The following is a 16,244-nucleotide window of genomic DNA, read 5'->3' on the forward strand; positions in this document are numbered from 1 at the left end:
TGTAATTTCTCCTGGTTTTCATTTTAACATGTTTTAATCACTTGTTTCAAATCTGATTTAAATGTTCACGGTGCCAAAGTCAAACTAACAGTCATGATATCACTTGACATAGCTTCCCTCCCTCTTCTTGGGCATATTTGCCCAATCCATCACTGCATATTTCTGTCATCTAGGACTATCTCCAGATAATATATATTTAAAATATTTTCTACTTCTCCCTTCATCTGCCACTGTCTTCAGTAGTCTGGGAAAAAGATAATATGGACCCAATGATTCTGTCACTGAGCTATATATATTTGACTTCCCTTTCAAATTATGTATTTCCCATTGCTTTGCAATCATTCTCCTTAACTACCTTTCCGATATCTTCATGTACATCAACTTCCTTGAAGTTGGGGAAGAGTATGTTAATCAGCAACAGATAATCTCTACATCAAGAATAACGTAGACATGCCCAACTTGCCCTTCAGAGCAGTGTCAGGGCCTCACTTCATTGCTGTATTTCTTCATTGTTCCAGTAGCTAAAATAATATGTCTTTTTTATTTTCCCATGCAAGATGCAGCTTAAAAAAGCTTTTATTCTTCATTTCTTCACTTGTATGTGTTACAATGCCTGAAAAGAAGTTCTGCTTGATAATCCAGGCCTCCTCTCATTCTGTGAGGGTTTTGTACCTATTCTTCATATGTTGCTTTCATTATTTGTTCATTTATAGGCTCTAACCCTTTCCCACAATTTCTCTCTCCTGCACAGTGCACACAGATTATTTCCATTCTTAATGTAAATCCATCCTTTCCTGCATTCAAATCATTACGTTCCTCAGACCAATCATCTTCTTTCATTGATTTTTCAATTTTTTTAAAGTTTGCCTTATACCAAGCCTCAGTTACAAATTAATTTTTGTCCATCTTGCAGTCTAAGAAGCACTGAATTAATTCATATTCACTTCCTCCTCAGGAACATCATTTACTCAGGTGTTTTACAAGGTTCTCCTCACACACACAAAAACTCCCCCAATCTTAAAATAACCCACATGTTGTTGTTTTTTGAATTTCTGTACCAAAAAACAGTCATCTGAAATGTCTAAGAATATCTGAACCTTACTGTTATTGATGGTATTTATGTTTCTGGCTGGAAAATGTAAGTTTCTCTTATTACTTATTTCTTTATCTATTTATAGAGATAATTATACCCTACCAAATCTCAGCCTGTCAGACCATATTATCCCTTTCTCCCCAAATACTGTCCAAGTTGGGTCTCGTTTACCATCTTCCTTGCAGTGACTTTCATCCTAACAGATAATGTTTTATTCATGCCATCCCATTTTAAGATGAATAAACACAATTTAGCTGTTTTACTTTGCTACAACATCAAATTTCCTGACTTTTATGTATTTTAAGTTGCATCCACATGGGTCTGTATATATAATTTCCTTGTTTTCTTTTTAGATTGGAAAAACCCCAAGGAAAAACAGTGTGCACTTCCCCACCCTTTCACAAAGTGATTATAAATGTACCTATTCATATTAGGTTAACTTAACAGCATTTGGTTTGGTTTGTTTTTTCTTTAGCAATATTCACTAGTCATGAATAATTCTTTTCTATACTAGTAATGCTTTCTCCTAGTCACTACTCATCCACCTGGATGAGGTAGAGATGATGGTAGAATACTGATTCAAATCAACGTATATGGTTTAGAATGTACAGAAAATGTGTAGGTCTCAAATAAATGAAAAAGGACAGAAATTTGAACATTATTAAACACCCAGGAGTGTAAAGATTTATCACCCATCCAAACTGCTGACATGTAAGTATACTGTCATGTGTAGCTTTAACCCGAGTTCTAGAGTTTTGTGAATGGAAAACTGCCCAAAAACCTTCAACAATCTCTCATGGATTTCTCATTGATCTTAGTGTGCCCACAGATCGCAGGCAAGGAATGAATTACAGCATAGTACCTCAGCCAATGTGCCGAGCTCAACTCATCCTGAACATCACCACAGCCTAAGCTGCAGTTCAACACAAAGCTTGCAGATTGCTGTTCCCTGTGGTAATAAGTTCTTGCCTGCACTTGGGTATAAGCATCACCATTTAAATGCCTAGACATACTCTGAAGTGTTAAAATTAAGTCCTCCTGTGACTAAATGTAGGAATTATAACTAAAAGCCTGCTTATCAACTCATTTTATTTCCTGTCTAAAGAAGATAGGGAATTTAACCTTGGGTGTAAAAAAAAAAAAAAAAAAAAAAAATTCTAGCTAAGCTATTACTTTAATACATTTCTTCCAGTCAGTGTTGCTGTGATTTAGATGAGAAGCAGCAAGGAAGATTTGAGCTGTCACACTTGACTTTCAGCTGCCACAAAGAGGCACTGGAGGTTACAGTCTAAGGTTTAATTTATATTCCTCCTTTTGTTACAGGCAGAGATGGTACGTGCTGCTTTCCAAGCGCAGAGATCTTTCTTGGTGTTAGCATCTCAATGTCAAGAGCCTCAAGAGGTAAGGAAAGTGACCTGGAGCTTCAAGAGGCAGTGTATAAAAAGCCTGTGTTCCCATATGTTATCGATCCTGCATTTGCTTTGTTTGTTCCTTTATTTATACAGTGCACTTAGGGCCTTGCTTTCACTTTTATAAGCATGGTGCTGTAATAATCAGAAAGCCATGGTCGAGTGTTAAGAACCTTTTCTGTACTAATGCATATAAGATCCTAATTATGATCTATTATGATTTATGTACTAATGCATATGAAGACAGCAAAGGAGGTGTCCACTTTACAGTTTTAAGTGGGATCAGTCTTTGTCTGGAAGCTGGAAGTGCCATGGAATAGAATGGATATTTGCCAGCCTCCCAGGGATGCTACATGGTAGACATTGAAGTCAGGGTATAAGCTAGGGAGAGAAAAACCAGTATTGGCCCATACAGTCAGTATTTTCCAAACTGAGGTTCAGGTTAGGCCAGTTCTGGAAGGGAGGCAAGGCACTTTGTCAAAAAAATGAAAAATAAATTTTTATCAAGTTGATTTATATACTTGATTTAGTGGCAACTTTTTAAATCCACCCCTCACAAGAAAGCTCAGGGAAGCTGTGGAGTGGTTATGAATCTCATTTGTAGTTTCTAGAGGGCTCAGGGCCGATAGCATTGTATCTCTCCTGGGAATAGCAATCAGATAGCTCTTCTGGGGTACCACCCTTGAACCTTCCTTCTTGGAGTATGCAGAGAATGAAGTCTTCCCTTGTGCAGTCTTCATCATGGCCTTCAGTTCTGCCTTTTTCCACTAGTTCCCTGCTCCCAAGTGTATTAAAATCCATTCTTGCAAATCATAACTCACTGCACATGGTATAATTTATTAAAGTTTTGATGTCACTATTGTTTTTAGAGACGCAATTTAGAAGTTTTTCTAGTCAGTATGTCTTAATGGCAAGGGTATTCAAGGAAAACTAAAAAACAAAGCCTATAGATATTCAAGGGTCGACTTTAGGGTTCCAAGCAAGAAGAGATGAGTTGTTTTTCCAGCTGTCCCTAATCTCAGGGAGTAAAAGTGGGTCATGGCTCACACAGAACAGGCAAAATTCCCATTGGTACAGGCCTCGAGCAGTCATTTATATTGGCAGTGAATACAATTGCAGCCAGTGGCCCAAAAAATTCTACATGTTCATAGGTAAAATATTCCCCAGTGAACTGTTTCTGATGTCCCATAATGTAATGCAACGTTGTGAGGTGTTGGGATTGTCCCAGCTCTGGTGCAAGGATAAGCTGTGGGTCCTGGTTTAGCCTCCTGTGCTAATGTGCAATCAGTGGGATTCTCTGTTTTTTTAGTGAGAATGGCAATGGCTTCTCCCTACTGCTGCCCTTACAACTTTCTGACCTCAAGTAAGAGGTCAAGTTTGAGATTTTTCAACTGTAAAGTTTAGAAATTTTCATTTTAAAATGTCAATAAAACATGCTAAAAAAACAAACAACAAAAAAAGAGTAGAGATAAAAAGAGATTCTCTGGCAATCCAGAATGATGGCTACAGAAGCATTAAGAAAAGCAACAAATAATAAAAACCTTGTCATAAACATCACCAGAGCTGGCAATCCATATCCATATGTCTTACTTGCATATTGTGAGGCTTGCATAGATTTCTGCAGCTTGTTGAAGGCAAGAAAGTCAACTTTTATCATTTAACTATCCTTTAGCACATGATAAGAGGAAGTGCCACATGATATGTGTGTACACATCATTCCAAAGTTAAAGTACCAGGAATATTACAGATTAAAGTTTCTTTTTATCAGTGAGACCAAACCCAGTACAGTTACTTAAGTTTTTTAAAGACTGCTAGCTTTAAATAATGCTACATTTTTATAAAAATCAAAATACATATTGTTGTTCATTCTTTTTCCCTTTTTTGCATATATTTTTTTCACGGATACACTCAATTATACTATGGATGGGTGTGAAAATAATTGAAGGCTGCCTATTCTGTACAAATTGAATATCTTTTTCCCACTGCAGAAAGTGATGGTTCCAGGCATTAGGTTTTTTATATCTCCATCACAATGAAGAAAAAAATTTCTATGGTAAAGTCACATTGGTTAACCATTTTGAAAAAGCTAGTAATCACCAGCTAACCCAGGAGAAGGAAAGAAATAGGCATCCTGCCCCTGCTCCCCCAGGACCTTATTGCTGTGATGTCATCTCAGCTCTGGTTGTATTTATAGCTTAGAGCCATGGAGTCAGTGTGGAATCCAAACAGGAAAGCCGATCATTAGCGTATCAGAATGCACAGAGTAGAGAAAAGCAAATGAAGATGACAGCATATCTATAAATGCAAGAGAAAAGAGAGTAATTCTGTCATTCAACTGTCTAGACTGTTTGCTTTATAATGTAAAGCTGTGAATGAGCCAGCGAGTTGCGATTATGGCATAGTAGCTTTGCAGACATTCAGAGACAGCGGTGTGGAGACTGAGGGGATTTACTGAGTTCCTGTCATGTTGGGCTGTCATACATGGTGCCTTTAAAAAAAAAAAAAAAAAAAAAAAAAAAAAAAAAAAAAAGAGGGAGGGGAAAATGCGCTGGAAAAATAAATTAGCTCAGCTCTTGCAGCTTACAAACTAATGAAGAAGGAATTCAAACAAAAAGAAAGCTTCTATATATATAATAATCCATGATATTTTGTGCTTAAAAAAGGGAGAAATGTATATCATCAAAAAGTGGTATTTTTTTCTCTCTATGATAATGGTGAAGTCCTGGAATTCATTTCACTCTTTAGTTCATGCTATGAGCTACTAGCAAACATTTTCAAACAGTCAAGATTGCTAAAAGTTGCTTTTGTGGAGTTTTGCTTCTTAGTAGTGTTATTTTTTCCATTTGGAATCTGTTGCAGTGCACAGCCTTTATTATCTGTATATGTGAAAATAGTAGGAGCCAGGAAGGTAATTCCAGCTGGCATACCAATCTAGCATCAACTGCAATAAATTACTTCACAGAGAGCATGTTCTGTTACTTTTTATGGTCATGTTCTATATTTGTATGTGCAGTGGAAGAGATCATATGACAAAACCACCAGTTGATATTCCTGTTTGTGTATGTCCCAGCTAATGGCTGCTAGATACAGGCTCATTCAACAAGATGGGATTTTTCACTCCATACACTTATTAGAAATTATTATCTGATGCCAAACTGCAAACATTAAAACAATAAAAATGTTGGTTATATATTGTTTACTTCTACAAATAGTGTAAGAGAATATATGAATGTATAAGAGAGTACAGAGAAGATGGGAAAATAAATTAGAATATTGCTGTAATCTGTGAGAAGTTGTTTTAAAAGGTATTTTGAGACCATATGTTTACATGTTGGTCGGGCTATTCAGAAGAGAGGTTTTAGCATAAACCTTCTTAAAACATTCTGAAATAGTTTGGATCTGAATTTTCTTTTCCCACAGTCTAAGCCAAATACAATCCTGACTGATTTTTTTTTTTTATTTCATTGTATAATAATTTTTAAAGTTACTAGTGTTCCTGAGCAAATTTATCTGTTTAACAACTTTTTTAATTTGCCATCCTGAATACTGATCACTCCTCAAAGCCACTGCATTAAGTTATTTGTGAATGGTGACTCATATACTGCCTTCTCTGTATGAGTTGTTAAATTTCACTTTTAAAGTTCAAACAGTTTTAAGAGTTGCTTTGAGGGCATGAGGAATCCATTGTTCTTATACTGAGAACAAATTAATGAGATTAATATTTTTCTGAATCAATATAAGCATATGCAGGATGAGTGTGTTCGTGGTAAGAAGTACTACAAACAGATTTAAATGACAGATGCAGTTCAGACTATAAATGATTATGTAATTTCTCATTAGAAAAGAATGCTGAGTTCATATGACTGCCAAAGCTCATGGATTTAATTACTGACATTGTGCAGACAAACATTCCAATTAAATCCCTAGTTTACATATCCAGATCTTGCACACAGGTGGGAGTAAAGGGGTGGGAAAAAAGTGATAGGTAAAGGACAGCTTCCTTTTTTTTCCTAGAAAAGGAACATCTCACCCCACCTCACAGAAGCCCAAGAAACTGTATTTGAATTTGGACTTAGAACCATGAGAATAAATCCTTCCATTTTTTTTATTACAGCCAAGCAGAAAGAAAATGAAAAAAAAATCTATTGTAAGATTAGAATGGTTGTGGCAAAATCTTTGAATAGAGGACTCATTCTCAGAATTTTTATGTAGAAGTCAAAAGATGAAGATTCACAGTTCCCTACTCTCTGTCAGTATGTGATTGCTCATTTTCTTCTCTTTCTATTTTAAAGTACTTCAGTAACAGGACTCCTGGGACTTATTATTCTGCATTCTAGCAGGATTTGTTTTCTAATTACCTTGACTTGCTTATGTCATTCCATTTCCCCCTACTTCTCTTCATGCTTACTGGGATCACCCATACTGTTTTCCAAAAATACAAACAGCAGGATACTCCTCACCTTGTTAATTTATTACTTTCATATGCAAAAGTGTTTGGGCTGAGTTTTGCTGCCATTCTCTCAGCTGGTTAACTGCTGCAAACCTGCAGTTTGTGACTAGTCTAGTCTGTGTCTAGAAATAGCTTAAGGAAGAATTTGGTTCAATCCTTTTAAGGTCCTCAGGCCTCAAACTCACAGAAGGTGCCAAGAGTGACATGGACAGAGCCTGAGAGTCCTGAGCTCTAAAGGGAACCCCTTTCCCCAGTCCCGTTCTCTGAAATCTTGCCAAACTGTTTGCATACTTCTGTTATCAGCAAGCCTACAACTGCATGTGACGTGTGGTCACAGCAGCAGGGATGGACCAACAGTTTCCAGTCACTAACCCACTGCAGTGCAGAGTTCACAGGCTCATTTTTGGATATTGTTGCAGACTTACTCTGTTTCACATCCAGATAGCCCCTGACACCTGTTACCTCATAATTCTGCCTCAGAATCACTCATCTGCATTTTATCAGCCTCAAACTCACTATATTTTCAGTTCATAGAATTGTTTAGGTTCAAAAAGATCTTTAAGGTCCTCAGTCATAAACCCAGCACTGCCAACTCCACCACTAAACCATGTGTCTAAGCACCACATTTACATGTCTTTTAAATGCCTTCAAGGATGCTGGCTCAGTCACTTCCTTGAGCAGGTTGTTCCTGTACTTGACAATCTTTTCAGTGAAGAAATTTTGCCCAAGCTCCAATTTAAACCTCCCCTGTTGCATCTTGAGGCCATTTTCTTTTGTCCTGCCACTTGTTGCCTGGGTGTAGAAACTGACCCCCACCTCACTGCAACTTCTTTTCAGGTGGTGTTAGAGAGCAGTGAGGTCTCTGAGCCTCCTTTTTTCCAGGCTAAATACCCCCAGCTCCCTAATTGGCCCTTCACAGGACTTACTCTCTAGATCCTTCTCCAGCTTCATTACCCTTCTCTGGACACACTCTAGTACCTCAATGACTTTTTTAGTTAACTTATCTACGTATCCTTGTACCATTTCACTTTCTTCACTTGTGTTTGCCAAAACTCCCAGGTCAATAAAAGGTGGATGCATTTGAGATTCACTTCTGCCCCAGGGGCCATGCACTCCACAGTAAGAAGGCCCATAGACACTCAGGGATCTTGGGAAGGGCCATGATCAGTGCAGCATCACCGAGCTTGCCCAGAACAGAGGCAGAGATTCACATCAGTGGATGCTCTAGACTGGCTCACACCAACATCCCCGGGCACAGATTTGTCAGCATTCACATTCTGTGCAAGAATCAGGCTTTAGTAACCAAAGGCTTCTTGCACTTGTGACCTCCAGTGTACCTGTATACTCTAGATCCTCATTTGATATGCTAAGAAATTCTAGGGATCTGCAAACCTTTGCTGGAATTCTGCTGTTTGTAACATAATGTCTGAAAATCACCAGGGTAGTTTTCAGCCTCTGTAGCAATGTTCATATTCAAACTGTGCCATGTGAGACCCTACTGAACTAAGTTGATAGGACATTCCCTCTCCCATTAAGTTCCATATTCTTTATTTCTGCTAAACACAAATCCAAACTTGCACTCTCTTTTTGCTGTGTTATGCAATTCTTTCCTGGGATTTATGCACATAACCTTCTAAAAAGGAAAGCACTGGGGGCACAGATGACTGAAAAGCAGGGCTTTTTGATTCACAGGTTAATTAATTGTTTTCTTTTTTTGTGAATTTTACTTCAGTTTAAATCAGACCACATCTGATGATTTGCGAATTCCAAAAGTTATGTCAGTTCCAGGACTGCTCAGTGAACCGGGCAGATTTGTCCAAGGATGGAAGCCTGCAACATCTAACATCCCTTTCCTGGGACATGCCCCATGAAAGGTGATTGCTCTTAGCAAAGATTCATGGGATCTCAGATGTTGTGAACAAAACAACTGTGGCTTAACAGAATACTGTCTCCTTGCTACCTGGAATACCCTGGTCCTCACTGATACGGGCTACAATCACAGCAGCAGCAGGATTGAGGAGTACTAAATCAAAAAGTTGAAAGCAGTTTATTAGTGTAATTGCTCTTGTTGCTTAATTGTGGGCTGTTGCCCATGTGCCTAAAGCAGGAGGACCCTTTCTTGTTGAAAATACTGCCCACAGAAAGCTGTAGTGGACAAGAATACAACACACAGAACTTTCAAGTCCATTTAAAAACCAGCCAGTCCCAGCCAAAGGTAGTGGGGGTGATTCTGCACTGCTGCAAACTGATGCATGCAGGTTGTATGAGGCCCTGGATTTCTCCACTGGTTAGAAGTGGTTTGTCTTTCACATTCCTCTCCATTTTCCCTCCCTCAGAGTTTATATTTAAAAATAAACCCACAAATTAGTTACTAGTTAAACTAGTAATTTGTCATGTGGGGTTAGGGTTTGGTATTCCCTGTTTTTTCCCACAAAGGACAAAACTGCTACAGCTGAGATTGGCTGTTACATTGAAAATTTTTGTGCTATCTAAGAGGAATAAAAGCCAAATACCAATTAAGTCACTTTGGAAGCACACAAATGTGTCTAAGCTTCTGTGCTGATGAAGCTGACCAGACAGTTCTGCTAATTTGTCACTCTGTGTCATAGTCCTGCTGCTGCACAGCAGTGAGTTGAAGTGGCAAAACCTGTACTGTTGACCAACACATCAAATACTTGTTACACCACTAGGTTGAAGATTTACAGTCTAAGAAAACCAGGTCATAATAAATTAATGTCTAGGAGGGGAGATTTGAACCCTGAAAATATCAGAATAATAGAGGGACACAAATGTAGTGATCTCAGAGAAAAAAAATCTCACTTGTGGTCTCTACAGCCAGAAAACAGAAAATACTTGCAGAGAAAACATTAAATTAAGGTCCAGTGGGGTAAAAAAATATATACTTTATATATATACTTAAATAAATAGGTTATTTCTCAGCCTAATCTGAACACTGATTCCATCCAGGCTATGAATAAAGACTTAGAGAAAAAACATAGGCCTTTCTTAAACTGCATACATACCAAAACAAGGACAAATTTAAAGTCTTCTTTTTAGATTTTGAAAATACAAAAAAAAAAAAAAAAAAAGGGAAATATGGTTAATCAAAAACTATTTCAGTTCTAGAATCACAACCACTCATAGCAGAAATCCATCTTACTGGTGATCTTATTCCTGTAGACACAAGATGATGGGCTTCTGCTCATCAGCTTTAAACTGTCAAGGTAGGAATGTTGTGTAAGACATTTTCCTAGGCTCTCTTTATAGTAGTGGTTGGCACCTCTAGAGTCCATTTCTTCACATCTGTTAATGTCTTTTAACATACAGTCATCTGAAATCTATTAATATGTGGAAAGAATTCCTCAGGGACATCTCTTTCTTCATTTACAGCAGAGGAAATCAAGTCTCAGCTGAGAGCAAATGCTTGCCTGTTACATTGTTAAAACTGAGTGTGGTTGTTGCTATTCATGACATCTTTCATCTCTTGAAAGGATGAAATGTGGGATGGGACTTACTAGGCTGTTTGCAGAGATAATGGCTGTGTCTACGTTAGTATATTAGCTCACAATGGGACTGTATTTCTCCTTCAAATCAGCCCCGTTTACTATGTTGTATTTCATATTATAGAGCAGCTTAAGGTGTAGAAAGTGGTATATTTCTGATGAAGTTAAGTGGAAGATACATTCCCAGGCAGCATCTAAACCACAATTTACAGCTACTCCCAAATAGCTCCCCCCTTACATGTATACTGTGAATGTCAGGGCCTCAGCACCAACTGTTTTGCTCTGCAGAACCATTCCTATTAGGCTCTACTTCTTACCAACACATACAAAGACACCTGATTCAGATCAGCTCCATGTTTCAAACTTGACCCTTAAAAATACAAAGTAAGTATGATGGAGATTTTATGTAAGTACGAAGGAGAAACTAACAGAACTGTACACCATGGAATAAAAGTTGTACTCATGCTATTTGGGTTGCAGCTGAGTAAAACGAAGGAGCTGTTGATCCCAAATCCTCTGAGTTTTATTTTGCTGCTCTTACACCAAAGGTTGCCATGCCTTCATTTTGCATAACTTAAAAGGGTATTTGTTCTCTTGGTATGTTTGTTTTCATAATAGGTCAGGTTGATTTAAACACTCTAATAGTGAGGTCTGAATTGTGTTGCCATTCATCAACATAAAAATCCTTCGGTAAATAATCTCACCCCTCAAAACCATGTAAGATTAGCTTAAAAATACATAAGATCTTTAAAAACTATTTTTTTATTTACCTGCTGTGTTTTGTGTCTTTGTGATTCATGCTGGTGGGTTTCTGGACAACAGTGGTCCTGAGAAAATACCCATTTTCTCAAATTAAAGCTGAGATTTTCAAGTAATCACTAGCTCAAGCAGCCAAAAATTTAAGCAAGCTGTTCAGTTTAGTGTGACTTTACAGGCAGATTTCAAACATTACAAAACCCAAAACTTTGGCCATTCTCCTGAACTGAGTGTCCCTGTGCACCAGTCCTATTAAGCCAGTCATCTGGGGAATTTCTTGTATGGGTAGTGCAAATACGTGAAGGAGAAGAAAGTCTGTGTAGTGTGGTCTGTTGGAATACTAGTATTCCAGGCCATTTTATGAGACTGGGCTGAGACTGTTAAGTCTCTGAAACTAAAGCCTAAGGCAGTTCTTGTTTCATGCTGGAACTTTTTTGGAGTGTTTTGGCTAATCATGGCATTAGTCTTACTACTCTTGATTTTCTAATAAGAAATATAAAATATTATAAACTGGCTGGTTGTCTAGTTATTTGTATTTAAAATGGCAATGTGGTTTAAATCATTATTTTAAAAGGAAAAAAGGAATACTGGGAATTACTTGTGATATTTGTCAGTTGTGCCCATGTTGCATTTTTAAGCATTTCAGCAAAACTGATATTATAATAGGAATGGTGTTTATAAAGAGACTCTTAAATTTCTGTTAAACAACTGTACTGTGTCTTGAATGACGAGAAATTTTATCTAGCACATGCCAAAGGCATGCCAAAGATTTTTCCAACAGTTCTGATTCATCTCCTGGAATTCGGTTTTCTTAGAGATGCAATACAGACAATTTTATTAAGTCAGCTGTTTTAATATTCATTGCAATAAAGAGATCATTCTTCTAGAACCCTCAGCACAACTGTTTCTGCATTGTAAAGCCAAACAAGACTGATTACTGCCAGAATTAATGAGCCTTTCTATACCCATATGCCATATACACTGCAATTCATCTGCAGTTTAATCACTGACTAAAAATTTAGAACTGAGAGAGAACTCAATTAAGTGATTCCTTGCAGGCTGTGTTCCTGTGTCTAACGCTTACACAGAGACCTGGATGACAAGAAGCTTCCACAAATACACACATTTTGTGCAGCCATTGCAGAACAGGATGAGTACAGAGTGGAGGGAAGGTGGACTGTGCTGCTCTGCCAGGACCTCTGACATGGGACGGAGCTGAGCAAAGCCTCAAACCTGCTCTGGTGTCACTGCAATGCCAAGGGAATGATTACTTTGAGCAACATTCCTTAGTAATACATATTTCACCTTTAGAACTTGAACAGTTTCTGTGAAATTAAATAAATCCACTACATTTTTATAAACATTTTTTATAAATATTTAATCATTGGATAGATTGTCGTGTGTTCTGAGGGACAGAAATAATCTCTGTACCACTGACAGAAGATCCTCAGAAAAGTGGAGAGCTTTTCTAGAAGGAATAGGAGGTGTGGGTCACTGTGGTCATTCAGAAAAATGTTTGACCCTAATATTGCCTTCTTATCTATAGATATTAAAGCATTCTACAAAATAAAACAGCTATGTTAACACCATTTCATATCTAGGAAATCGAAGCACAGAAAGCTAACACAGCTTTCCTGAAACCTGATGACAATTTGGTGGGAGAGCTGCAAAGAGAACCCCCATTTAAGGACTCCCACTTCTGTGCACTATCCACAGAAATGTGCTGCCTCCCAGTGCTGTCTAGATACACCAGGCATCTGTGGAGCTGTATTTTTAGCTTTGATATTCTCTTTGTCTGGAACTGGGCCATGAAGATTCACAGTAAGCTAAGGACTGTAAATATCCCTCAGACTTTATGGGAGGAAAACTGGCATAATATCAAAGCAGTACAAGCACTTTCTTAAATTTCAGTTTTGTTAACTACTGTCATACTTGAAAGATTTCCCTAAAAAATAAGAAAATACCCAACCAGCTGCAGCATGTTGTAAACAAGCAAAAATTAGAAAGGAGAATTTCTGCAGACTTTATCATGTTATGGCAACAAAGTCATATTTTAAGAACTACAAATCATGGAGGTTTCAGGGCTTTTTCAGACTTAATGACTTACGCTGGTCATTAAGTCATCAACAAAAAATTTTTTCATTTCCCAGTAATAATGTAAATATTTGTTTTCTCCCAACCCATTTTGTTTTAGGGAAAGATCACATATCCCCATGTATTTTAGATGCACAGGCCTTTCTCAAAATTACTCTACCACGAAAATGTTCTGTAGGTTCTTTAGATGGATCAAAATACTTTTCAAAATGCACAACCTCCTTTTGACATGTTTTTGAACTGTCTTTGACTTGTGTTGATCCATAGCAAACAGGCTTATTCTAAGGTTACATAAAATTTTCTAATGCTGAGGTCTTCTGGAAGGGCGAAAAGAAAAAGAGATCAAGCAGAACATACGCGTCCATCATCTTGTGTGTATCATGTCAGCATTAGTCCTCAGCATCATGAAGATTATTTTTCAACAGAATATTTCAACAGAATGACTAGGTTGAGAGACCTTCAAGATCATTGGGTCCAACCCATGCCCTAACACCACAAATAGACTATGGCACTGAGTGCCACATCCAGTCTTCTTTTAAACACATCCAGGGATGGTGACTCCACCTCCTTCCCAGACAGACCATTCCAGTATTTCATTATTCTTTCAGTGAAAAACTTTTTCCTAATATCCAACCTATATTTTCCTTGGCACAGCTTGAGACTGTGTCCTCTCACTCTCTCAGAAAGAGACTTACACCCACCTACCTACAATCACTTTTCAAGGAGTTGTAGAGAGTGATAAGGTCACCTCTGAGTCTCCTTTTCTCCAAGCTAAACAGCCCCAGCTCCCTCAGCTGTTCCTCACAGGGCTTGCGTTCCAAGCCCCTCACCAGCCTTGTTGCCTCCTCTGGACTCACTCAAGCATCTCAACATCCCATAACCTGAGGGGCCCAGAACTGGACACAGCACTCCAGGTGTGGCCTCACCAGTGCCGAGTGCAGGGGAAGAATGACCTCCCTGCTCCTGCTGGCCACAACATTCCTGAGACAGGCCAGGATGCCCTTGGCCTTCTTGGCCACCAGGGCACACTGCTGGCTCATGTCCAGCCAGCTGTCACCAGTACCCCCAGGTCCCTTTCTGTCTGGGCCCTGTCCAGCCACACCAGCCCCAGCCTGTGACACTTAAGGGAGTGGTTGTGGCTACACATCTAGATGTGTATAAGAGACAGCTCATATTCAGCTGCTGTACCAGTACCCCCAGGTCCCTTTCTGTCTGGGCCCTGTCCAGCCACACCAGCCCCAGCCTGTGACACTTAAGGGAGTGGTTGTGGCCAAAATGCAGGACTTGGCACTTGGACCTATTAAACTTCATCCCATTGGACTCTGCCCATCCATCCAACCATTCCAGGTCTCTCTGCAGAGTCCCCCTCCCTTCCAACAGATCGACACACACTCCCAGCTTAGTGTCATCTGCAGATTTACTAATTGAAGACTCAATACCCTCATCCATGTCATCAATAAACGTATTGGACAGAACAGGCCCCAGCACAGACCCCTGAGGGACACCACTGGTGCCTGGCCACCAGCTGGGTGCAGCACCGTTCACCACCACTCTCTGGGCCTGGCCATCCAGCCAGTTCCTACCCCAGCACAGAGTGCTCCTGTCCAAGCCATGGGCTGCCAGCTGTTCCAGGAGTGTGCTGTGGGATACAGTGTCAAAGGCCTTGCTGAAGTCCAAATAGACAACATCCACAGCCCTTCCTGCATCCACCAGGCGGGTCACTTGGTCATAAAAGGAGATCAGGTTGGTCAAAAGCAACTTTCCCCTCCTAAACCCACCCATGCTGGCTGGGTCTGACACCCTGGCCATCCTGTAAGTGCTGTATGATGTGACTCAGTATAAACTGCTCCATTACCTTACCAGGTACTGAGGTCAGCCTAGCTGGCCTATTAATTATCAGTTGTCTCCAGCAAGCACATCACAAATATGCCTGGAAAAGGTGAGAAAAAATGAAGAGTTCTGCTACATCCTGAGTGATTTCCAAGTGAAGTGCCAGGGAGAATCAGATTGGTGCACTGTCTTTGGTGGTGCATTGTATGGGTTTGGTGAGCATACATTTGCAATATTATAGGGTTGCAAGGTACAGCAGTTGTTTTGCTTGTAAACTGATGACTGGATGTCTCTCAATCTGCTGTTTTCTGAGTGGAAGAATTTTTCCCAGTGAATTACTGCTCTAAATTAGTTTTTCTGAGACACTGGACCAGTGTGATTAGCATTCACTTTGCACAGGAAAGAGCTTGGATAGCTTCTGCATTCATTTTGCTTTTCTCTTCACTCCAGACACTATTCCTTCCACTCAGCAGTCATTCCCATGGATACCATTCATTTCTGATTAACCCAGGAGAACTGCCCCAAATCATGGCTTGGAGGCAGTATATTTCCCATGAATTCTGCTTGTGTTACTTGCAGCCAAAACATTAAAATGTACCAATAAAGAAAGGTAAAATAGATCTTGCCTTCTGTGTATTACTCTCTTAGTCTTGTTGCCAGAGGATAACAGGCAACTAACATGTAGTTTGTGTTTCTTTGGAAGAACAACCTAGTTAATAGCATGAAAAACTCAAACATCTGAAGAAGTTCCAGCAATATCAGATGAAAACCACAATCATTCTGCTAACTCTGAGCTATGGGGTTGATATGGGTCTTAATCTGTGCAGCATGTGAAAATGTTGCCAGTGCTGAGAACAATTTTTGCTACAACAAATATTAATATTTAATGTCTGTGCATTTTATCACTGCAGCTATAGAAGGGTAATTAAATTGTTACTGTAATGTAGAAATTTATGATGACCTTTCTTTATGGATATTAAATCAGTAGGCAAAAGGAGGACAATATTAAACCACATGGTGCTCTTGGACCACCCACTGTTAACAGCTGTGTCTCTTCTCCTTCTTCTCCTTCTTCTCCTTCTTCTCCTTCTTCTCCTTCTTCTCCTTCT

At 39.1% G+C, this 16,244-nt stretch overlaps 1 protein-coding gene across 1 annotated transcript in view; it reads left to right on the top strand.

Annotated features, from left to right (window-relative positions):
• The window catches only part of CAP2 (cyclase associated actin cytoskeleton regulatory protein 2), a 68,816-nt gene that overhangs the window by 29,238 nt on the left and 23,334 nt on the right, over nucleotides 1-16,244 (top strand). The window contains exon 4 of the mRNA XM_015619116.3: nucleotides 2,417-2,494. Coding sequence (XP_015474602.1) covers nucleotides 2,417-2,494 — 78 coding nt within the window. The remainder of the gene's footprint in view (nucleotides 1-2,416; nucleotides 2,495-16,244) is intronic.

The sequence above is a fragment of the Parus major genome, chromosome 2 (genome assembly GCF_001522545.3).
Source record: "Parus major isolate Abel chromosome 2, Parus_major1.1, whole genome shotgun sequence".
In the NCBI taxonomy this organism is placed as follows: Eukaryota; Metazoa; Chordata; class Aves; order Passeriformes; family Paridae; genus Parus; species Parus major.